At 38.9% G+C, this 26,007-nt stretch overlaps 1 protein-coding gene and 1 long non-coding RNA gene across 2 annotated transcripts in view; both read right to left on the reverse strand.

Moving 5' to 3' along the window:
• Positions 1–1,270, reverse strand: LOC134666862 (uncharacterized). The gene is made up of 2 exons (XR_010098561.1): positions 490–1,270; positions 1–234 (listed from the first exon to the last, which is right to left on the reverse strand). It is a non-coding gene; the product is annotated as an uncharacterized LOC134666862 (long non-coding RNA).
• A 24-nt stretch (positions 1,271–1,294) lies between these two features.
• LOC134666848 (protein O-mannosyl-transferase TMTC1-like) overlaps positions 1,295–26,007 on the reverse strand; it is a 311,630-nt gene continuing 286,917 nt past the window's right edge. The window contains exons 5-16 of the mRNA XM_063524165.1: positions 23,545–23,618; positions 8,696–8,827; positions 7,839–8,012; positions 7,085–7,274; positions 6,356–6,477; positions 5,847–6,005; positions 5,410–5,523; positions 5,030–5,173; positions 4,342–4,541; positions 3,555–3,705; positions 3,201–3,330; positions 1,295–3,036 (exon numbers count right to left, since the gene is read on the reverse strand). Of these exons, the coding sequence (XP_063380235.1) occupies positions 2,752–3,036; positions 3,201–3,330; positions 3,555–3,705; positions 4,342–4,541; positions 5,030–5,173; positions 5,410–5,523; positions 5,847–6,005; positions 6,356–6,477; positions 7,085–7,274; positions 7,839–8,012; positions 8,696–8,827; positions 23,545–23,618 (1,875 nt within the window). The 3' untranslated portion in view covers positions 1,295–2,751. The remainder of the gene's footprint in view (positions 3,037–3,200; positions 3,331–3,554; positions 3,706–4,341; positions 4,542–5,029; positions 5,174–5,409; positions 5,524–5,846; positions 6,006–6,355; positions 6,478–7,084; positions 7,275–7,838; positions 8,013–8,695; positions 8,828–23,544; positions 23,619–26,007) is intronic.

Consider the following 26,007-nt stretch of genomic DNA (forward strand, 5'->3'; position numbering starts at 1 on the left):
ATTATTTAAATGTATTTATTGTATATTAATCGAAATAAACACACTAAAAGCGTTGCGTGCATTTACCACATTTCGTACATTAAAGTTTAATCTAACTTCTTATTTACATACACTATTTACAGTTCTTATATACCTGGCCCTTATGGTGCTTAGGCTGCCGTTCCACTGAGGCAGAGATGATAGGAGACAGAGGTAATCAACCAATAACATTGGTCACACCTCTTTTTCGCTCTGCTGTAGTATTATAAATTACAACCGATGCTTTTTTTTTCGGTGTGGCGCGCGCACAGCTCTTATGAGCAAGGACCCCGCTAAGAATACGGGCGAGCCTTGCTCATATGCATACCATTTACACATCCAACATACCTACATAACATTTGTGTACATTTGTTTGTACATAAAATTTTTATTTTTGTTTTGTTTTTGTCCGTTTTATGTAAACCTGTTTATGTGCAATAAAGTGAAATACATACATACATACATACATACATATATACATACATACATACATACATACATACATACATACTTACATACATACATACACACATACATACCTATCTGTCGCCAGTTTTCCCTTAGTCGCCTTATACGACACCCACGGGACGAGATGGGGTGGTGCTATTTCTGATGCCGGATTTCCACACGACACTACAACCGATGCTATTGCTTCCATGGCATCAGACGCAAGAGGGTAGCCTCTTTGCTGCGACGAGTGAGAGACACTAATAACGACAGCCTGAGGATGGTGGCTGGACGCCTCGACTGTCCAATATTAAAATATTGGGTCAGAGGGGCTACCGCGAAAACCGAAATTGGCAAATTGCGGGGATTTTTCTTTGTCACTCTAATTACACCGTCATTGGAGTAAAAGAGAAAGATCCCCGCAATTTGCGAACTTCGATTTTCGCGGTTATAACCCAGTATTGTAACGGGTAGGGAAACGTAGCATTCTAATTTAATTATCTATTCACACATATTTACTAACATGTATTTTTTAAGTCTCATCCAGGACCGGGATAAATGGCGTGCACGAAGAGAGGCCTATGCTCGGCAGTGGGCGACTGAAGGCTAGAATGATGATGATTATGATGATTTTTTAAGTTTACTTAAATATAAGTAGACTAACACAAAATATGGATTATAAAAAAAACTGAAATACACTGATTTAAACTTTCACGATCATTAAACATCAAACTGCACAACGGGACTTATTCGCGTATTTAAGTTTTAAGATTTACCTCCGACGTTTCGAGGACAGCGTTGTCCCCGTGGCGGAGCCACCGAGAGAGAGAGTCTTCTCCGAGACCACGGGGACAACGCCGTCCTCTTAACGTCGGAGGTAAATCTTAAAACTTAAATACGCGATTAAGTCCCGTTGTGCAGTTTGATAAATGTGAAATAAACAATTTCTATTTATTGGTGGATTTCCGCACACCTCTTCTCATCTTCATCTCAGTGGAAAGTCAGACTTACAACTGTCCCCCAACATTGACAATCACCGTACATTTCTGATCCAACAAGTAGGAACAGTCAGCAATACTATTCCCTTAGCAGCTTTGCATACAAACTATACAAGGGGGGTCACTTTTCTCTGTTGACTGTACATGCCTGTATCGTTACCTATTTACCTACAGGTAATTGTCAGTGTCATGAGAATTGTCATATTAGTGCAACAGGGGCCTAATACTAATTATACATTAACATCTTGACAATTCTTAAGAAGTGAGTGACCTACTAAGAAGATTGTCATAAAAATACATTGCGTTGTGGTAATATTGTCTGATGGGATAAATACACCCACGAGGCAAGTGCGCCTACCCTAAATGCAACCGTAAATTATAAAAAAAACTTACTACTTAAGTATTACAGTACTATCCGTGTAACCGCACGTGTACATAGGCTACGGTAGCAGCTTTCCATCAGGACGCTACATGCTTGTTCACCACCGTCATGACTGTTTAACCTTTCCCGAGTAAAGTGCGGCCATAGTATAACCTCTAAGCTATATCATACCATATATACGGGTACAGAGTACGGGTGTATCTAGGGTAGGCGCATTTGCCCCTATGTTCCACTTGCCCCAACTGACTTAATTACTTATATCAATTCCAATATTTACAAAGCAATTCAAATTGAGCTGTATTTACATTACAACACCTTTATTTTTTATTCAGGTGAATTAATTAGGTACCTATTTATTTAAATAAAAAAAATATTTTCACTGCAGCACTTCAATCTGTCAAATTATAGCCTCTACAAACGTCACCTAGAACTATAATCACATACAATTTGCAACACATTGCGGCATTTGATTGATCGACTGAATTCGTTGTTCCTACTTAGCCGGCAATATATAAAATCGCATGCCAATTGTCGCAACGTCTGTAGAAGCCTTTAAATGACTCACAGCAGTATTAACTTAACATATTTACTCAAATATAAAATAGTACTGTTTACGGTGTTATAAGAGTACATTATAACACTACCTATTTTACTTTGTCAATATTTTTGCACTTACAATTTAAGCTTGTTTTATGCGACCATTTTTTATTAAAATACCTAAGCTGTTCTTCTGCCGTAGATAAGGGAATGTAATGTCACATAAACATAACTAGGTTCTAAAAGTCTTGTTATGTAACTGTTACATAAAATCTGCTTTTATTCCAAATAAATTGATTTGCCGTATATCTTGGTAATATTCCCGCTCAAAATAGCTTAAAACACATCTTATATTTAACTAAACTTATCTTAATAAGTCTTTATCAAATGGTCAGACACGAAAGGCGTGTAGTCCGCATCTTTTATCTCTTTCTTCCTCAAGGAGCAGCTCTTTCTCCCCGTCTCGCTCTTATTATGTATGGGTTTATACTGGGTCGGTATTGATACTTTTTTGGCACATTCGTTTTGGCAACTTTTGTCTTTGGCATTGTTTTTAGCTTCGCTGAGAAGTGTATTAATATCTGTATTTTTGTTTTGTTTTTCTACAGGATTACGTAGTTCCAGTTGACTGTAGTCCAGGCATGTAGATTTTGTCTGGAAAAGAAAGAATAATATTCATAATTTGGTTTTAGGGTTCCGTACCTCAAAGGGAATAAAAGTTGCGTATAGACGCCACGCCCGCGTCAACACGCCCTAGCGCCTTATCTAAATGCTACTTCACGGTGTAGAGAGACAGACAGACACACAAACATATCTACCTGATCGGGGTCAGTCCTAGGGCGCGCGTATAATGCAGCGCGTCCCTCTAGCTCGCTACGTAGACGCCACGCGCGCGTCCACAGCGCCCGAGCGTTTGCCGCACGTGCGTCACCGCGGGCGGTCTGCCATCTGTAAGTAAAATAGGTAGTTATTTTTCATATGCATTTAACAGATCAAGCCCAGCATGAACTTAGTAGCCTATTTTTTTCACCTCAGTAGCTCGAACAAGGGTACTTAGCTGCTTAAAAACAGTGAGCAAAATGCGATTTTGCTCACCGAGTAAGACAAAATTACATTCAAGTGGATTTAAAGAGAGGTAGGTGAAATATAGGGATTTGCAGCTGCAATTCTACCTGATTATAAGATGTAAGGCTCTCGCCCATTGCCCCTTCTGTCGAAGCACGAGGCACGCTGCGCGGAGGGCTGCGACGCCCCGACGCTCTCCACTTGCGAGAGAGAGTTTCAAGGCGGTCATGTAGTAATTTAGAGAGATGGGTAGAAGCCCTGGAAAGATATATGCATTTGATTTTAAAACTATTTAACATAAAGACAATGGAATTACGCTCTTTCCTTGAAGGTCTTGAAGGTCGTATCGGTATCCGAAAATACCGCAGGTGACAGCTTATTCCCCAGTTTAGCTGTGCGAGGCAGGAAGTTTCTGGAGAAACGCACAGTTGAGGACAGCCAACCATCTAAGTGGTGAAGATGGGAATGTCGCGTAGGGCGATGTCGGAAAGAAGCGGCAGGAATTAATCCAATAAATTCTTCGGAACACTCCCCGATATACATGCGATAGAAATAGCAGAGCGAGGCTTCCTCAAGGTTTCTTCAATTGCTCTCCGGAATGCGGTCCAACAGGGCCGTTTTAAACTATGCTGGGGCCCTTGGGCACATATAAAATTTGGAGCCCTTTTGGAAAGTAAAGAAAGCGAATTAAACTAACATTATTCTACTATGATCTTCTATTTATTATGGGTAATCATTGTAATCAAATATACTGTTACGTCTGTCCTTCGGGGCCCCCTGATAAGGGCAATGGACACGGGCCCCGTATACCCTTATGGTAAAGACGGTAATGGGTCCAGAAGGAGAAGCTGCATTTATAATATTATAATTATAGTGGGGAGAAATTTCACCGACCTCTGCCCTTAAACCAGTTCCCATACAGCACATAGTGCTCCCAGTTCCTCGGCTCTATCTCCAGCAATTTGTCCAGGATCCCCTTCTTCTGGTCTTCACTCTTCAGGTGGAGCAGTTCCACGTAGGCCTGGACGAAGCGAGGCTCCAGGGTTAGGCACCGTTCTATCATTTTGAGAGAGTCGGCGAGGCGGTTTTTCTTCCTGAAATTATAAAAATGTTTGTGTTAAATGTCAATGTGGAGAAAACGGTCTATCAGGTACTTAATACCATAAGATCACGAAATAAACTAGTGCTTAAGACCGTCTTTGCAACCGTGTATTTAAGTTTGGAAAACCTTATTGTGGTTGGAAACACCGTAAGCAGAAGGCCACGCGGTCGTTCACTCTGCTGTCTACACGGTCGTCAAAGACGCGTTGGACAGAAACAGGTAGAGGCAGATCATCTGCTTCGATGCAACCCTGATACTGACCACGATCCTCAGACATGAGGAACCGACCGAAGAGAGAGAGAGAGAGAGAGAGAAGATCGTCTTTATGCGTTAGTTGCTTCTAATTTTTGCGTTTATACACAAACTTGACTTACGGATGGATTACAGAGCAGAGGGAGCGAAGCTCTTCCTTTCTGATGGCTGTGTGTCTGAGCAAAGTACGTGTTATAATTAACCTCTCGTATACCTTACGGGATATACCTGTATAGTTTGGCGAGATTATAGTGCGCGTTGACATGGTCCCTGTTGTATTTGAGCGCCTGCAGAAAATGGTGCTCAGCCCGGCCTGATGCAATCACCAGCGTGCCAAGGTTGTTGTGCGCACTGGCGTAGCTCGGCCATAACCTGGAAATATGGGCAGATACCCATAATATGGCCATTAGTATCATTTCAAATCAAAAGCGTAATAACCTAAGAGGAACTATTCTATGGAGATCACAATAATAAAAAAAATCTGAAAGGAATGGTAGGTATGTGGTTTTATGAAACTTACAATAAGTTTTACGTTTTTTTTTTGATAATTATCTACGCAAAGATACCTACTACAATGATAACAACAAAAGACGTAGAGTAAGACTTACTTTAATGCTTCCTTATAGTGTTTGATAGCATTTTCTTGTTGCTCCTTGTCTTTCAAGAAGTTTGCGAAGTTGTAGTGCAGTTTGGCGTTATGCGGTAACACCGCCAAGTCCGCCCTGTAAAATGCAAGAAAAAGAAATAAGGTATAATGAAGAAACATACTATAGGTAGGTAGTAATACATTTTACTGCAGGGGTTATAAGTGCGATAATTTACCAGTTGCATTTTTATCTCAATGAAAATTTTGGTAAAAGAAAAACTTTTGTGAAGAAACTCAATATTGCATGGTAAGTTCGCAGCTCACTTTAAACATTAATAATATTTTAATTTAATTTAAACAAAAGTGGAAACGTGGTGGAAAATATTAGCCAAATTTACGAGTCAGTGACTGTAGAAAGAAAAGTAAAATAAGAAATTCATTCACAAGAATCTGTGTTACCTCAAAAGCGTCTCTCTGGTCCTCCAATCCTGGTTCCTCAGAATAGTTCTTGCTGCGAAGCTCGCAGCCAGGATAGCTGTTCCTACAACCAGCAGACGCCGGTTGGAGCGATGCCAGAGGAGCTGGATCCCGTAGGCTGTGAGGATCACTGAGCCCACGCTAAAAGTAGAAGGCTTTCATTAATAGTTCATAAAAAACAAAAATCTCTGTCCACCTCGAATAAAAACCATTGGAACAGTTTACAGTAGGTACTTTCATGCAATAAATTTTAAATTTAAGCTGGTTTTCCAAAGACTGCTAAGTTTTTTTATGATATAGGAGGCAAACGAGCAGACAAATTGCCTGATGGTAATCAATTATCATCACCCATGGACACCTACAACACCAGTGAAGATGGGGGTACGCATTTATATTAATGGTTTGAAGCTCGTATAAGGCCGCAAATAGTTACCACGTTCATTTCACAGTTTTGCTGTAAGAGGCCAGAAGTTTGTTTATCAATGAAATACCTTGGCAAATACAGCACCCTCTCGGCAACCACGAAGCCGACGGTGACTAGCAGGTTCGATGCCGGCAGGTATGGTATCACCAACAGCATCAGACCCACTGCAGCAGGGGTGTGTCTTTGGAACTGGAAAGAAAAAAAATGGTTGTTAATCGAACTGAAAAAAAAACCTGTCCACTTATGACACAGCACTTAATGAGTTATGAGCAGTCTTATGTTGTAACATTATCAACATGGTGCATCCAACGCGCTTGCTGATCAAAATATAATTATGAAAAAATTCCTTTTCCGCTCATCATCATAATCATCATTTCAGCCTATATACGTCCCACTGCTGAGCACAGGCCTCCTCTCATGCGCGAGAGGGCTTCTGCCCTTTCCCGAGGGGTCCTTTTCCGCTCGTGTTTTGTTTTTCTTGTGAATTTTCTTCGGCAATTTAAATGCAAATCACTGTATTATTGTTGGTTGGTTGGGAAGGCTGCCTCTAATCTAGTCCTTTCTTCTATTTTTAATCTGAAGACACACGACTGCGGCTGTTTATTTGACTGGCTTTTGCTGCTAAAGTTTTTCACTACGCCTTACAGCCGAGGTCAATATTGATCGTTCGTTTCCGCGGACAGAGGTTAAAATTCATAGGCATTTATTTGTCTTATTTGAAATATGAAATTGTTTTACTATAGGTAAGCTTGCTTGCTAGTAACTTGACTACAATGTTTTATTCCATCCATCTTACCTCCAAATCTATCCAGCATCTATACGATAGTGCTATCAGTACAATCAAGGCAGCAACCGTAAGAAGGTTCCTAGGATCCCATCCGCTGGTTACCAATGGGACGGACCCCATCTGCCAATCATGGCTTAGGGTCCACGGGCAGAGGAGTAGCCACCAGTTGAATGCCGCCAGGTAGCAGAACGTCATTAGCCTGGAAATTACAAGATTAATGGTGAGAAACAGCACAAAGATTTTTTTTTGCTGATGCAAACAGATCATTTGATTATTTTGATATTTAGGTACCAGTCGCTTTTTGGTGAAGGGAAATATCGTGAGGAAATAGGACTAAATCGCTTTCGTAAAAACTATTAGTGCCTACGCCAATTCTTGGCATTAGTTGGCAAGCGGATCCCAGGCTCCCCTGAGCCGTGACAAAAAGCCGGGATAACGTGAGGAAGATGATGATGCAAACAGATTAGAACTACGATGCGATGTAACTAAGATTGGAAACGTCTGTTTTTTTTCAATACGATGAATAAATATTTTAAGGGTTAATATCCTGTGGTGTTATTATAATTCTGAGGAGAGAAGGCAGGTAAAGAGTTCTGAAGGAGAGTAACCCTGGTTGTAGCCAGATGCACAATATCTTCCAACGCTATTACATTAAGGGCTGATACAGACGGACTGCGACCCGACGTTGCAGTTGGCGTGCAGTGCAGTCCGTCTGTCCCGGCCCTTAGTCATGACATGACGAAACAAGACAGAACATACTAACCTGACCAGGAATGCAGAATGGAACGCAGGTGGGTTGTCCTGCGGTGAGAACGCAGGCAGCGAGCCCTGCAGAAGGGCCACTCTGGCCGTCGCCAACAACACCAGTCCCGCTAACGCAATGGTGATGCGTGCGCACGCGTCGCCTTTCCAACGCCATTTCACCATGAGGGAACACCTGGAATTAGAGAGGATAGCGTTATTATAATTTCATTGTTTGTCCTTGTCCGTATTTTTATTACAAGCTTTTATTTAACTTGGCCTGTTAGTATGTAAGTTTGTTGGTTAACGCCACTTGCACCATCCCACTAACTCCGAGTTAACCGGTTAAACCGTTAACTCAGTATCAAGTTGTACTGGTAACCATGGTAACTCCAGATTTAACCGGTAAACCCCGGGTTAGTGAATGGTGCAAGTGGCCCTTATGTATGTAAGTTTGTTTGTTATGTATGTTTAATTGTTTGTTAGTGTGGGTGTTTGTTAGATTGGTCTCGGAAGCTAAATTTGACCCACTTCCCATTTCCGATTGAGCTGAAATTTGCATATCATTGCACCATCAAGCTGATCTGATGATGGAGACAGGAGGTGGCCATAACACTCTGCGATGATACAACGAAACCTAATTATGTTTGGGGTTTTTAGAATTGTTTTTATGGGTATTTTTTAGAGTTGCCTGTGGTAAGAAAATTACAATCAGCGATAAAAGCTTGTATCAAAATTGAAATTTTTGCCAAAAACTTATTACCATTTGTGTTTGTATTTAGGAAGAAGAAGAATGTTTGGAAGAAACTAGATAATAAACATATTAGGTAAGTACAATACTCGTATATGATATGATATGATATGGTGATGAATATTTACCTTGGTCCAGGCCAACTCTTGTAGAGGTCCAAGACTATGTTGACTAGCAACGCAGTGAGGCCAGTCTCCTTCGCCAGCATGCTGAGGGCAGCCAGGACCACGCTCCACCAAGCCCGGTAGCGGTTGGAGCATCTGCAATAGAACGGAAACTTTTTTTACTCAAATATTTACTTTATTAACGTTATTGCAAAAGTCACCCTGATCTTGAACGAAGATTTGTTAGTGGCCAACCACTTATAAACTGGTCACAGTGATCAGAAGTCTCATTGACGACCGTCTAGAGTTAGACCAAGAAAAGTCTGCAGCGGATTTGATAGCCCACGCCAAGTAGTGTCACTGTTATTTTAAACGTCAAATTTCTATGAAATGATGTCGTATAAATAACACGTTACTGACACTGCGTGAGCTATTAAATTCGCTGCAGACTTTTCATGGTCTGAGTCTAGTAGGGACTTTATAGGTGTCATGCATCAAGCATTGAACACCGCACATCGCTTCCGTTCCACACATAACTGTCGTAACTGCTATTACAGCACTCATTCAATTGTCTACCTTACTGTCTAGTAATAAATTTCAAATTCGAATTGTTTTTTCAATGGCTGTTGCAGCAGCGTTCCAGCCATTATGTCAAATTGGTTGTTTTTCTAATGGCTTCTCTACACGACGGGCCAACGCCGGCCACTTCAAGGGACGCAGCCATGCGGTAGAATGAGATAGCAATATCACTTGCTCCCTCTAACGCATAAATGCGTCCCTTGGAGTGGATTAGAAATTGTCTCATTGCGCCTGGAAAAATCAATCCGAAGCGAGTTCAAAATAGTCATTAGTATTACCCAAGTTGCAAATTTAAGTACCTAATAAGTATAGTAGATATTTGGAAAGATAAAATAAGTACACCATCAAGATAGGTAATATCCTGTACTATCAAGGTCAAATTAGTACTGTTTTTGTGACAAGTTTTAGGTACCTCTCACTGCTGTATTCGAACTTCAAGATATTCACAAGAGACGACACGTACTAGATCCATTCTAGATACGTTATAGTTTAGATATCAACTAGTTCTCTTTGCAGCGCAATTCGGGCAACTAATGTCACTTTTACGTTAGATAGAGTAAGATATCTATTAGATGTGAATTGGATCTCTAAGTCATATCCTGTGGAAATCGTTCAATAGTAGACAGGTTAGATCTTAAACATATCGTTATCGTATCTTGGTGATGTCTAAAAGATATCTACCTAATAGATATCTATTTCAAAATCCGAATCGGGCCCTCAGTTATAGAACTACATTAGGTACTGTTGCTTATACATTGCTTCCACAAATGTCAAAATCGATGTTCCTGCATGAATATGGATGCTAAAAAATAGAAGACACATTTTCAACAAATTGAACATAGTTTACGAAAGATATAAGTTATAACTTTAAAACTTTCCTCACATCGCTTAATCCGTTTGAAACAATCCGACAGATGAACTAATAACACGTGTTAAACTCATAACATCCCCTTTGATATAGAAGTTAAAATGCCAGTTGAAAACTACGTGACTTTTCTCCGGTAAGCCGGGACAGTAACGTTTTAAAATCTCCTGATTAAAAAGTTGAAGCAAAAAATCTCATAAATGTCGAACTAATTCCAGTAGAGTGCAATTTTCGCAGGCGTTTCACTAGTGTTGGGAAAAAGTCGTGCAATTGAAAGCTTTATAACCGCCTTAAAAAAGGAGGTTCTCAGTTTGACCCGTCTGTTTATATGTAAGTATGTTTGTCCGCGATTATCTCACTTGTGGCTGAACTGATTTTAATGCAGTTTTCAGAAAAGTGTTGTCGATTGAATGACTACCAGTGATATCAAAATCAACTTCACAAAAAACGCGGTGCGTTCCCTGTCTTAGGATCATAACAGCAGTGTTACCAGCGTCATAACAGCGGACCATCTTCCATACGAGCGTACATAACAGGCCTCGGACCAGACTAAGGTCACGGTCCGGTACACCCGTCCGTGACAGCTTTAAGGCCGAGCCACACCGGCTTGCGTGTGCGTGACGTGCGCGTGTGCGTGCGCTAAAATGTTGGAGCCGCACACGCACACGTCACGCAAGCGGTGTGCCATCTCTCATAAGGATCTGTATACTACAACGCCGCACGTGCACGTGCACGTCACGCACACGCAGCCGGTGTGCACAGGCCTTTAAAGCCGAATTTCCTTCGACCCAGCGGAGATTAACAGTTTCCATCATTCTATTGCCTCTGCCCATTCGTTTTATTCCCCCATCCCCATTGAACCAGAATTGCCTTATTTTTGTCACCGAGCGTCCTTTGTTCCCCAATAGTTCTATCAATCATTCTCTATTCGCTCTTCTCTATTTTCAACGCTTAAATTTCCCGATTCCACCCTGTATTGCAGTGTTTCTGTTTTACGCTTTGTTTCAATTGCAATTGGAGTTTTAACTTTATTGTTTCAGATATATGGGTGAGTTTTAAATGGCATGAGAATTTGGAATAAAACCGATATACGTTTGTTTATTTTATACCTACGATAGTAAGATTTTTTAATCTAAAATATATGCTTGTGTTAAAGGTTTTATTTTTATTTTGGGTTCCGTATCTACCCGAAGTGTAACATGTGATGAGATTACCGCGTTATACTTATAAATGGTGGCCATATTTTTCCGTTTTGTTGTTAACCCGTGGAGCGCCCTACACAGACACGTGTGCTGGTAACTAGTACTTATAGGAGTTCCATACTACGGTAATTCTGGGTGCTCCAGGGGTTAAAGCTAAAAATAAGTAAAATAAAACTATGTGACCAAGACAAGAAGTTGGGGAATCAAAAGGACAACAATATTGATATACTGATTTATACATAAAATTATTGGTTTATTAGAAAACACTATTCCCCTAACGACGGCGCCACTGGACGGTCGATGCAGTCTTAACTATAAAATAATTACGAGTGCAACCGCGGTAAAGTTATTGATTAATATCGACAAAATCGCTCTTTATGATTTCATGAATAAATGATTTTCATTAACAGAATGAATATGTAATTATGGATGTAAATATCGGTTATTAATTATGAGTGTGTATTATTAGGGTTCCGTACCCAAAGGGTAAAACGGGACCCTATTACTAAGACTTCGCTGTCCGTCCGTCCATCCGTCCGTCCGTCCGTCCGTCCGTCCGTCCGTCCGTCCGTCCGTCTGTCACCAGGCTGTATCTCACGAACCGTGATAGCTAGACAGTTGAAATTTTCACAGATGATGTATTTCTGTTGCCGCTATAACAAATACTAAAAACAGAATAAAATAAAGATTTAAATGGGGCTCCCATACAACAAACGTGATTTTTGACCAAAGTTAAGCAACGTCGGGAGTGGTCAGTACCTGGATGGGTGACCGTTTTTTTTTTGCTTTTTTTTGACGTGAAACGTCTTTAAAAAGCCGTAGTAGAGGTGCCGGACCAAAAACCAAGTGTAACGAAAAGTGTTATGGCGCGGCGGCTTATATCTCAGAGACTATAATACCTACAAACATAGTTTTGATTTAGATATATAGAAGAAAGTAGCCATTACTCGGAACAGTACGTGCCGCTGACATAGATGGCGCTGATTCTGCGCTAGATACGACGTATTCGGAGCTAAAATGACCCCTATTTTCAGTGTTCATTTAGTAATGACTCATCAGCCCATTAACCGATTTCGGTAAAATTGGTGCCATTTGATAGATCTTATTTTATTTTAATGAAATATGAGTAAAATAAAGTACGTGGAATTATAATAAGCTGCTAAAACATAAAAATGTAACAGTTTTTACAGAATTTTTATCACTGCTCTTGTTTGAGGCCACCGTGTGCAAAAAATAGGGCGCAAACCTGACAAAATATACCTGAAATAGTAAGATAAAGCAATAACGGTTCTTTTAATACCACATTCACCGTAGTAATACATGCTCATTTCCTCAAATAATGCATTAGCATCTAAGGCGGCGCGGCGGCGCGAGTTACTTTGATAGAACACATATAACGTATGACGGCTGCTTGACAATCCCGAGTTCCTAATGCTAGTAAGTATATAGTAATCTTAGTTAGGTACTTCTGATGTAATGGGTAAAACATAATTTAGAAAAGGTCACTTCTGTGGACAATAGGTACTATAAAAGGTAACGACTGTGGTTCATATATATCCCGTTTTTCTCATTTGAGTCTCAAGTATTGAATGAAATATTCTGCCTGTAAAGGTGCTGCGTAAAAAAATGCTTTTAAATTCCCTTAAATGCGATGGCTACAGGAAAGACACGAACGAGTTTGCTATAAAACGTGTATTACCCGTATAAAATATCTATTCTCGTAATTTTGGTGTGTTATTTACAAAACAATTGTACCTAATCGTTATACATTCATTACTCCAAAATGAATTGATCATTTAATTATTTAAATAGGTGTGACGCTGTAATTAATTATTTTAAAATTACCCATCATATGCTGCATTCAAGTTCATCTAGATACAGTGAATCATTATGACCCCAAATAATCTTTACAGATAAAATTTAGATATTATCCAAAATTATTATAAAACATCACGCATTCGCGAGATGTGCGACTTCGGTATTCAAACACAAAGCAATAGTACAAGAGTCTAACTAAATGCGAAGGTCGAAGGCTGCGCTCTACGTAAGGCCGAAGGCAAGAAGTGTCCAGGATGTCAGTGCTTTAACACAGAACAATATTACAAGTGTCTAAATGCGAAGGCCGAAGGCCGAGCTCCGCGTAGGGCCGAAGGCCCGAAGCGTCCAGTCTGTCAGTTCTGTGTTTAACCACTGACATCCTGGACGCTTCGGCCTTCGCATTTAGACACTTGTACTATTGTTCTGTGTTATAGCACTTAAATCCTGGACGCTTCGGGCCTTCGGCCCTACGCGGAGCTCGGCCTTCGGCCTTCGCATTTAGACACTTGTACTATTTTTCTGTGCTAAAGCACTGATGTCCTGCACGCTTCGGGCCTTCGGTCCTACGCGGAGCTCGGCCTTCGCATTTAGACACTTGTACTATTGTTCTATGTTAAAGCACTTAAATCCTGGACGCTTCGGGCCTTCGGTCCTACGTGGAGCTCGGCCTTCGGCCTTCGCATTTAGACACTTGTACTATTGTTCTGTGTTAAAGCACTAACATTCTGGACACTTCGGGCCTTCGGCCCTACGCGGAGCTCGGCCTTCGGCCTTCGCATTTAGACACTTTTACTATTTTTCTGTGCTAAAACACTGACATCTTGGACGCTTCGGGCCTTCGGCCCTACGCGGAGCTCGGCCTTCGGCCTTCGCATTTAGACACTTTTACTATTGTTCTGTGTTATAGCACTTAAATCCTGGACGCTTCGGGCCTTCGGCCCTACGCGGGGCTCGGCCTTCGGCCTTCGCATTTAAACACTTGTACTATTGTTCTGTGTTAAAGCACTAACATTCTGGACCCTTCGGGCCTTCGGCCCTACGCGGAGCTCGGCCTTCGGCCTTCGCATTTAGACACTTTTATTATTTTTCTGTGCCAAAGCACTGACATCTTGGACGCTTCGGGCCTTCGGCCCTACGCGAAGCTCGGCCTTCGGCCTTCGCATTTAGACACTTTTACTATTGTTCTATGTTAAAGCACTTAAATCCTGGACGCTTCGGGCCTTCGGCCCTACGCGGAGCTCGGCCTTCGGCCTTCGCATTGGCGGTCCACACCACGTTTCACGTCAGCCATAGCGGCTGTGTCCCTGATACAGCCTCTCTCATTTTTTTTTTTTCATTATGGTACGGAACCCTTCGTGCGCGAGTCCGACTCGCACTTGCCCGGTTTTATCATATTAATATTTAAGATTTTACAATACCTGCTTTCAGGATTCATTAAAACAGAACACGGAAAGGTAAACTGTTACCGTATATTAAACTTCATGCATCTAACTTAAATAGAAATGGCTTAGCAGTGGGAACACAATGGAATCAATTAACTATAGAGTCTAAAGCTTAGACTAATTACAGGTGCTTAACTATGTACAATTTTTGCAATTCACTCATAAATTAAAAGTGACTTTACATACATATTATGAACATTTGTGACATTTCACGGGTAAAGGTATACCTTAAGGCTCCTCTTCACGTTGGGCCAACGCCAACGCCAACTAGGGACGCAGCCATGCGGTAGAATGAGATAGCAATATCACTTGCTCCCTCTAACGCATAAATGCGTCCCTCGTTGGCGTTGGCGTTGGCCCCACGTGAAGAGGAGCCATTATGCGGTCGGCGCTTACGTCGCGTAGCACCGCATAAAGCCGACCACTGACTAACAGGCCCCCGGACGGTATCGGCCTGTCATTTATTCGGAGCTGTCAAAATTTTGTTCTAACTGACAGGCCGATACCGTCCGGCAGACTGTTAATCAGTGGGCCCCTTAAGTATTGGAGCGCCGCGCCGTTAATAATAATTTTGTTAGCGCCAACCGCCATAAGGTATCTTTACTCGTGGATGTCACATTTGACACTACGCAACATAGGTCTATCTACATAATTATTGGTACGGGTCTAAGAGACTTAAATTGTACAAGTACCTACCTACTGCCTACCAGTGGCGGCGCGTCAAACATATCCATAGGCAAGCCGCCTAATTTGGCTTACATATTTCCTTTATAACTCTGCTCAAACGTCCAAAAACAGGCAAGCCGGTGGGAATTGGCTTTTATGGGCCCGCCGCCACTGCTGCCTACCCACCTATCGATAGAAGATGTTTAAAGTTTGAACAAACAAACCCTGAAACCCTGAAATAATATTAAGTACCTACCTACTTACTTAATTTACTAAGTTGGATGGCAAATACTTACAACAACCGATATTTGTTTCACGAAACTTACCGAAACAAACTGCAACGAACGTTCCTAAACACAACTTACGACAAAGCTCCACAAAAGGACCAATTCCTATTGAAAACATTCGGTAGTTACCACCTTTTCACATCTCAGAGTAACTTACTTAGACAAAGTCCTACAAAATGTTTCGTTTCTATTAGAAATGGTCGGTTCTTACTTCTTTTTAGAACCCTGTGGAAGTTTCTCGGTCAAACCGCGAGTTATTTCTAAGCCGGCCAAAGCCGCTCCCGAACTGCCAAGGCACGAGGGAAATGTGGCTAAGTTTTCTATATGTGACGTGTTTACCACGTGCGAGTAACTTGTGCGAATAGGTAGTTCGCAACTCGTGTCGATTTAAAACACTCCCCTCGGTCAGGCGTGTCTCACTCCGCGATTTCGTCGCTTTGCTACAGGTAGCTAAAAGTACATCCGTTCGGCCCCAATTTTGGGGTTTGCCATAAGCCGCGCGTGGCGCTGTCGCCACCTAGTGGCCATATCTGTGCTGTTCTTAACAGACGCGTTTTGTTAGAGAGTGAGTCTTCCGTACTTAGTACTATTATTTATTCTGTGCCTCGGTCACGTTTTAATTTATCGCTATCGCTATTAAGCCGCACTCTAAAAAATGAAGACCAACTAAGAGCAGTTTTCTCTTCGTTGACGTTAAGTTAATTACAACAATAACGATCTTATATAAATCAAAGAAAGCTGATTACTTAAAACAATAAGTGTATCTGTGATTGAACTAATAAAGTAGGTATGTTATTAATCCTAACAATTGTATACTTTGCATCTATTATTAACTTGTTAGCATAATTATGTAACGTAGGTTAATTCAATCCTTAACAATTTAATTAAAACAGATAAATATGTTAATAGGTATGAACATTTTAATAGTTTTTTTGATTATTTTGTCTTTGTTGATTTACATAAGATTTGCTAGTTGAATCAACTAAACATATAATTTATTTAGAACAACGAAGATAAAACACTCAATCCCATTATGATCAAGTTATTGTATTGATTACGAAACTAATATTCCATTCTACTAAGAATTATTTGTTAAATCGATTTTCTTAATAATTAAATTAAATAATCGGTTAATCCGATCAATCAAGAGATAAGTAGGGGGATCGCCTGTACACCCGCTCTCCGCCCCGCCCGCGCCCCTCTCGTGGCGCGTGCGACCGAGCAGTCAGTCTCTGTAGCACGCAGTTGCGTTAAGCTCATTCAATTACTTATTCCTCTGGAAAAACCTGGTGTGTACAAAGTTGATTGCAGTTGTGGTAGTTCGTACAGTGGGCATACCAAACGCACTATTGCCTGCAGAATTAAAGACCACATCGCTGCGGTCAAGAACAACGACGCTCACAAGTCAGCTATTGCTCAGTGTCACCTTGAGTCGAGTATAAGTCACTGGATCGAGCTGCATAGTCCCAAGGTCATTTCGACAGCACGCCACTATATACCAAGATTGGTAAGAGAAGCCTTAATTCACAAATACAATCGTGAAGATGGGTTTTTAAACTGTCAAATGTGTGGAATCTTGTGATTTGTTTGACTAAAAAACAACCAGTGACATCCGAATCAAACTCGCGTAGTGACACTGTGAGTGTAGTGTGCTTGGATAGACCAACAAGTGTGAACGTGATTGGACCAACGAGTGTTAACCCCTCGTATGCTTAGACACGGATCCGTGCGTGTGAATTTAAATGCAAAACGTTTACTTTCAAAATGATTAAATGAATAAATAACATCTTATTATAATATTTTTTTGTTTTATTCATTTACCCCCTTTTTATAAAACTCTACGGGCTTGATTTAGTTTAATTATGTTTTATCCCTTTCTTTGTTGTTATATTTTATTTACTACTTATTCGTTTAAATTTTATACATTTTCTTTGTGCTAGTTTTTATACGCGCCGTGCTGAATAAATGCTGGTCCTCGTACTCGCATTATACTCAAGGCATTAGTCTTAAATACTAAGTAGGTAATACAGATTACAGATTTATTTCAGATCTTTTTGAGGATCGGCCTAGGCCGATATGGCTTCACATTTCACAAGCACGCCTCCTCCCGTGTTTGTAAAGCTAAACCGGTCTAAGCCGATCGCCAAAAAGATCTGAAATAAATGTATAATGTATATTTTAGTATTTAAGACCAATTCCTTGAGAATAATAACGAGGACCACCAGCATTATTCAGCACGGCGCGTATAAAAACTAGAGATCTGAAAGAAATGTTTTAGTAAATGCGACAAAGTAAGTCATAGTACAATTGAACAAGAATGGTATTGTACTAAACAAGCTTCATAGTTGAAATGATTAAACAATTAAGATTCAAATTGAACAATATCTTAGTTCAGGCTAATAAGATGCATAAGTCGATGTAATCATGTTCTTAGTTGAACTTATTTAGGTCAAATAGTGAATACAGTAATTCTTATGTTAACATTGATTTACATCTTAGTTGAAATGATTAAACAATAAGATTCAAATTGACCAATATCTTAGTTCAGGCTAATACACCATAAGTCGGTGTAATCATGTTCTTAGTTGAACTTATTAGGGTCAAATAGTTAATACAGTAATTCTTCATGTTAACATTGATTTACATCTTAGTTAAACTAACTTGTTTGTTTTCATTATCAAGCCCTTAGTTGATCTTACTAGGATCAATTAGTTAGCATAATTATTTTTCGTGTAAATATTGAACAAGATCTCAATTGGTTCAGTTACCTAACAATAGTAATAGCAATCAGAATTACCTTGTTTGATGTGTTTAAGTTCTTGTTAGGCTCGTATGGAATCAAGATGCTTGATTACGGCCATCAAGATATTGATAGGGCCAACCAAATTTTTTTTAGAGTGCGACCACTGACTAACAGTCCGCCGGACGATATCGGCCGGTCAGCAGTTCGGAACTGTCAAATTTTTGTTCTAACTGACAGGCCGATACCGTCCGGCGGCCTGTTAGTCAGTGGTCGGCTTTAATCGTTGCGAATTTCCTATTTTTCGCACTTGAAACATAATGTACTAATAAGTAGATAGCTAATAGTAAATGTCATTCAATTTTCGATTCTGTCTCAAAATGACTCTCTAACTCTAGAAACTTTAAATTATTAATGCAAATAATTAGAAACACACTTAAGATAACATTTTCAATTCAATTCAGATAAGGTAATGCAAGTTAATGAGCAACTAAGACGCGATGTAAGTAAACCCAAGTTTACACTTAATACTAATATGCTCATGATCAATGAACTAAAATGGATAACCGATTAGACACTCGAAAGCTTAGTCGTGTGAACTAATTATTATTCTGGAATAGTTGACAGAGACCAATTCTGATTGTACAATTTGTTACACTTTGTTAGGATACGAGTTTACACGATTCGCAGTCCTTGCCACTCTCAACTCTCACAAAGTGTTGAAATAAACTCGAGGCTCTTGAGTTTAAACTTGATTAACTGGACTCCTTTTGACATGGCTCAGCGCATAAGAAACTTCAGAGTCTCTTAAATCACGAGTCGAGTCTTTTATTGATCTTCTTTTTTTTAACTTCGATTGATTTATCTAACAGTTAAAAATAAATACCTAAGATACAAGTATTAAGTTACTTAGTTTAGGTATTGATGTTAAATAATGTTAGAGCCAGTTACAATTTTTGCTTACAAGATCTTTTATTTTATGTTTACTTTTCTAAACCACTGTGATTGTACATTTATAATATTTAAGTAACTATTTAAGCGTATTATGATTGTTTTAATTTATGGATATTTTTCAATGAAATAAATTTTATCTTTATCTTATCTTATCTTAAAAGGGACTCGAGCTTCGACTTAATTAAATAAGAGTTTGAAAAACTAAGTCGAGCCGTAAGTAATTAAAGTAGTAACTAACACTATACTGTCATGCGTATCCATAAACTAATTGTGCGAGCAAAATGCTCCAAGGACACATGACTCTAAGACGCACGCGCGTCAGCAAAAGAGCGATTGTCAAAGTCAAATCAAATCAATATCAAAACCTTAACCAATGTCAAATCAGAATCGACCTCAAGATAATTATTATAGCTTTGGATATGGTTTATATATAGATCTCGTGAATATTTGAAGCGCGGCACAGGACTGATAGATTATCGGGCGAGTAACAGCGACCTAAATTCAATAAGTGCTGTCGCGTGTATATATGGAACTGGGGCTATTTTGGAGACAATTTTCGCCGTAATAGAATTGTCAATAATTTGATAGTTAGAAAACTGATAAACTTGAGCGGTGTTTTTATATCTCTTGCTGGTTGGCAGGAACCTATAGCCACTACCATTCAATCAAAATCACGCTCTCGTTTTAAAACGAATTTCTCAATGAAAGATTTTAACACACTTGACTAAGTAAGTAATAAGTTAACAATTCGGTTATGGTGGGCAGCAGAAAATACACGAAAGAACTATGTTAAGTGCGTGTTCATACATTTGCTACTAAACGCACGTAATCAGGCCTTATCACTAACTAAACAGTCTAAACGAGGCATAGAACTGTCCCCTCACAACATAACTTGCAAACTCGGACAAGCTGGCCATAGCAACGTCCACAATGTTGCCATGTACCTAATCGGCGAATAATTAAAGAGGTAAGTACAGTCAGAATTATAAGATAAGATAAGATAAGATGTTTATTTGTATAGTCAAATGTACATGGGATGTTATTATAGTTATACAGGAAGCTTCCATGACACCCTGTCAGGGCACACAAATTGTCTTATATCTAACTTAATACTAAAGTACATTACAGTATTACAGGCCATGCATGCTATTATTATGTCTAATATTTTGAATTAATGTATAATTCATAATTGGTTAGAACGAATTTCGTATTAGATTGAATGTCAATGTTAGTTGATTACAATTTTTGGTATAGTGCGGCTAGCTTTCATCATTTAAAAAGTCATCCATTGTACAAAGTACCCCGTTTTCATGAATTATCGTATACTTAATATAATTTATTTTACTTGCTTCTGTTATCAAGCACTCTTTATCGGAGGGCGTCAACTAGGTGTTCAAATTAAAGTAAATAAAATATAATCAAAGTCATGTTATTCTCAAGATTTATTTCAACTTTATTGCACGAAATACAAAAATAATACAAATGGCGGACATAATGCCTAATAGAATTCTTTACCAGACAACAATCGAGCTAAACAGGGTCATGTAAAATGGTGCAAGGAAGGGAGGGATGGTGTTGATATTTATTAAAACAACTGAAAAACTTGATAAAACATAATTATAATACACGAATAAAATATCATAACATATTTTTTTATTTTCGTATTAGATATATACGCTCTCAAATAATAGTTTACTTTTTCTAATACAGGATATTAAAGATTTGTATCTGAGAATTTAACAAAGTTACGTCAGAAGAGTTTCATTTCGCCAAGCGCCTGCAGTGAATCGATTAGCAATGTTTAGCTACGCATCAAATTGATCGCGGAAGGCTCGCAGGCGTATCTTGATAACTTACTAAATGAATTGCTCTTTGATCAATGATCATAATAGTACATTACTACAGAGGCCGGGACAAAAGGGGTTGCCGGCCGAAGACATATAGACGGCCGAGCGAAGCGAGGCCGGATAGGTCTGAGCGCGGGCAACCCCATTTCCCGCCGAGGTATGTATAGTGCTTTTCTCAAACATGCAATGAAATAAATAAAATAAAAAATCCACGAAACCCAAGTTTTATTTATAGAAAAAACTAAAAGTAAACTACACCCAAAATATAACTAAACACGTACCTATATCTTTATCACGCGTATGTTTTACACGAGTCGTGTATTTTTACTACCCGTATATTTTCATGTATCTTTGATTTTTTCGCCTTGTATCCGTCTGACTGTCGTTTTCGTCACATATGTTTACATAGTCTTTCATGTTGATATCATGTTTCACATACATCGTTGCTTTATGCATGGAGAAAATAAGTATAATTTCCACAGTGTTCACGATTTTGTAGTTACTTTCATTTCTTTAAAATATGCCACAAAACTGTTTCTAATAAACTGTAAGCCATTTTTCTTAGATTCTAAAATAATAAAATTGCCATAAGCAACCATATAGATACTTCGTCTTTGACTTGGCGGCAGACGCAGCAAGTTTTTTAAAATCAATTCTGGTTACGCTGCCAATTCCAACTCCTACGATTACAATTAAAATAAATTTCATTATTTTGTCGGGACTCATATTAAAGTAAAAAAAAATCAACAACGCACCATAAATCCAATAAAACATAAATACAGAATGAAAATTTTTCAACTTTGCCTCCATAACAATTTAAAAAAATAACTACGCGTGTTTGAGTAGACCTTTTTACCGCTAACGTTTAGATGAAATATTTTAAATGTATTTATTTGTGTAGTTAAATTTATAATTTAAAATTACAGAATTTGGTTAATAATGTATTATTTATTAAGTTCATGTTGATTTTATACAAATAAAACTGCAAATTGTAGCGAACATTGTTTTTTGTTTTTTTTATAGGCGTAGTGGCAGAGTGTCATTACGAACCATAAAGCAAATACTGCCTCTAGTTTTTTTTTTAATGGCTGAATGCCACGATGCTGTGTCACAAATATCTGTGAAATGGAAATTAAAAAAGAGGACTTTGCCGGCCTAGGCCTGCAAGATTTGTATGAAATTCCATTAAATACCTCTTGTCCTAGCCGAACCTGAAACGTCATACTTCGCAGCCTATTATAAGGAACATAACATCAATATTTCATTGCATGTTTGAGAAAAAATAGTTTTTCACCACACCAGCTCGGAAAGGCTTACTTTGCACTTCAAACACTGATAGCAAAGATGCATTTTATTAACATGTGAGGCAAAGTAATCAAATGCAAATTTTGAGTGGTTTTCTTATGTTTGCTGGTAGAATTGACTTTTAAATGATGATTTTGGATGATAAATATTTAAAAACATTCATTTGGATTTGATTTGGTTTGATTTTGTTTCATATTTTACATTTAATATTTGCTTCGGGTTGGTGTAGTGAAAAATTTTGTGTTTCACTCGGGGGCAAATTTTGTTTGACCCTCGTGCTTTAAAACCCTCGCAACGCTCAAGATTCCAATTTTCGAACCACTCGCTACGCTCGTGGTTCAATTTTGGAATCTTTCGCTGGCTCGGGTATCAATATTAGCACGAGCGGTTAAACAACAACTTTGCCCCCTTGTAAAACAAATAATTATTGTACCGTTCTGAGTATTATTTTAATATTTAACGGTTTTTTAGTATGGTCAACTGCACCAATCATCTCAAAAATATGTCCCATAGCTCTTATGTAAGCGAATTATGAACTATGGGACATATTTTTGAATAATATTTTTACAGTTGACTGTACGTACCCACAACACAAGCCTTATTGAACTTGAATATGGGACTAGATCTGTGTAAAATAGTCCTTATAATTATTTATTGATCATAGAGGTCCAATAAAATAGAGCGGCGCGCTCATTCTTTCTTCCGTGAATAAAATAGAGATGACACGGGCCAAACGACCGAACGAGATGCACTTATGGAAATTTCAGTAGGAGTAGCAGAGAAAGCGGTATTATTGCTTGTCCTTGTCACAGTTTCACTTTTTGTTTGTTCGCCACCAAAAATTCAATATGGTTTATGGTGGGCAACAAATAACCCGACCGAATTACGTAGAAGGTTTTTGGTATGTTGTCAGGAATGTTAAAACGATGTTTTTAATTTTGTCGCTTTGCGTATGTTTTGTACCTCACGGAAGCACGCGTATAGCTCATCTATGTAGAGTCGCCATCAGATATATCAGAGCGGCCAAGGTGTTCACAATATCTGAACGCGTACTCTAACGCCTTGACAATAGAGGCGTGTTCAGATATTTGTGAGCACCTTGGCTGCTCCGATATATCTGATGGCGACTGTAATACTAGGTCTATGTTAATGATTAATAATGCCTCACCCGTGGTACATGAGTATTGATGACAGGAAGAATATGGAAGCCAGCACATCAGCCCGGCCCACCACTCCTGCTACCTGTAACAATATAAAAAAAAAAACATTAATATAGGTATGAGTTTATTATTAAAAGTCACTGAATCAGGAACGTGGTTTTTACGAGACTAAATTCCTTCTGGCAGAGTAAATTACATTACCGATATCAAAATAGAATCTTACATTATACGACAGAATAAAATAAATAATAGTACTACCGTACATAAAGGAAAATTCCTACAAAACCGAAGTTTGAGGTAGTTTGACAGCGATTCAGGGTCGAATCATGCTGTCCCTTCCTAATGTATGGCACTATCCCTTTTGGCTATTTTAGGGTTATCAAAATTCAAGCCATTACCTATGTTATCTGAGGTCGTGCACGCAAAGGGACGTCAAGTTGTGTCAACCCTAATAATTGCTCGGAGCAATGCTGAGCCGAACGGAGCCGAGTTTGCCCGAAGGAAGGAGTTTCGCACCCCTGATTATACCTACTATTGTAAATACTCTTAAAACTTCCAAAGTCATCTTTACATCAATCAGATTATTCACAGTGATTTCGATCGAAAGCAATTGTGACGTCCCACGGGTAAAGGTACCTTATGGCGGTTGGCGCTTAAGGGGCTCCCCCACGCCAATGACCTTCGATCTGAATCCCTTAGTTTTCTAATGTTTTTTGTAGCTTATCATATTAACAGCAACGGCTTTAAGCAATATAGTATCCCATATTTACTTTAAAGTTCATTGTCTTCGAGATATTTGGCATCAAACTTGAACAATTTTAGGCTAAAAAACTGGTTTTCTGGCCATAACTTTTGTGTTAATTAGTTTAAAATTAAAACCTTGGACACGATTTTCGAGACTTCAAAGACGAACCCAAATATGTAGATTTCGTACATGTAAGATCCTTCACTGCAAACTAGATACGAAAAAAGTGTTTTTTTTAGACAATGTTTAAAAAAATCATAAAAAAATAAGTATTAATTTTTTTCAAAATCCGGTGGACAAAACCGGAGATAAATGATTGAAGAACCAGTAACCGTTTGTCTTATAATTCTATCTGTAGTACAAAAAAAAAGGAGATACGATTCAAAACTTGTCAAAAATCGATGAAAACCTCGGGTAGGCCCTTAAGCGCCGCTCCAATATTTTTGCGGCGCTATGCGACGTAAGCGCCAGCCGCCATAAGGTACCTTTTGCCGTGGAACGTCACAATTTTTCAAAGAGGCACTGAAGGAAGTTTCAGGATAATTGAGAGTGTTTTAATGTCCCTAAGGCCTCATTTATCTGAGCTATCTAGGTAAGAAAGAAATATCTGGGAAAGAATTGGTGAGGAGAGGACTTTTTCTAAAAAGTTTCTAGTGGCTAAAGTATTTAGCTAGAATCAGGGTCACATGCTAAAAAAACACAGCATCTGGGGGCCGATTTTCGGAATTCGAGCGTTCGATTTCGTCACTCGAAAATCGGTGGAAAATGGCCAAATGCAAATTTTTGAAAAACGAGCGATAGAAATGGGGAATCTAGTGGTATTGACCACTCGTTTTCAATTCTATTAGTAGAATTTAAATGGCTAGTAGTGGAGATATTATTGACCGAAATACACGAAATCGAGCGGTCGAATTTCAAAAATGGCATGGCATGGCCCTGGTATGGCATGGTTATTTATATAATCGTATGCCGATATATTATGGTCACATAGGCAAAATTATGTACCGGGTGTGGCCTGTAACACGAGCAAATAATTAAAACATAGATTGTACTCCTCAAATGGTGACACTTTTGTTCAACAACTTTAAAAAATTATGAAGTATAACTAAATGAATCCCTATCCCTAGTTATAATTAAAAATTTAATTTCAATATAATTATTTCATATTTAATATTAGACACAGTATCACGGAAGTTTTGTATGCCTTACAAAAGTCTGCATAAAACAAACATTTTCATACGAGTAACTTTATCTGCCCCAAAACTCAGTCACAAAATAATGCATAATGCTCATTAAAGACGAAACAAACAACATAAAGAGAACGAACTGCCCCCTAAGCTGTAATGGCGGTAATAACAGTACAAAATAAGGGCTTCCCAATAACAGTTATACAGGGTGTAGCAGTTATACGGGTGTAACTGTGTATTAATTAAATATTAAACGCCTTCTGCCAGTCATCGGCACCTTAAAACTGCCTGGGTGTGGCTTAAAGTAAGAGTGGTCAAATAGACTGGGTCAACAAATTCTTAATAAGTAATGTTCACATACCAAACGTACGTTATTATGGTGTAATATGTATCTGCCTGTACTGTACTTGAATTACTCACAATTTTTATTTATACATAATATTGTAAGTTTCAGTCAGTTAAAATTGTTAAATATCAAACGGTGACGCCATCTACACGAGTATACGCCAAAAATACTGAATGGTTCCTCTTTTAGAGCA

Source organism: Cydia fagiglandana, chromosome 8, assembly GCF_963556715.1.
Source record: "Cydia fagiglandana chromosome 8, ilCydFagi1.1, whole genome shotgun sequence".
In the NCBI taxonomy this organism is placed as follows: Eukaryota; Metazoa; Arthropoda; class Insecta; order Lepidoptera; family Tortricidae; genus Cydia; species Cydia fagiglandana.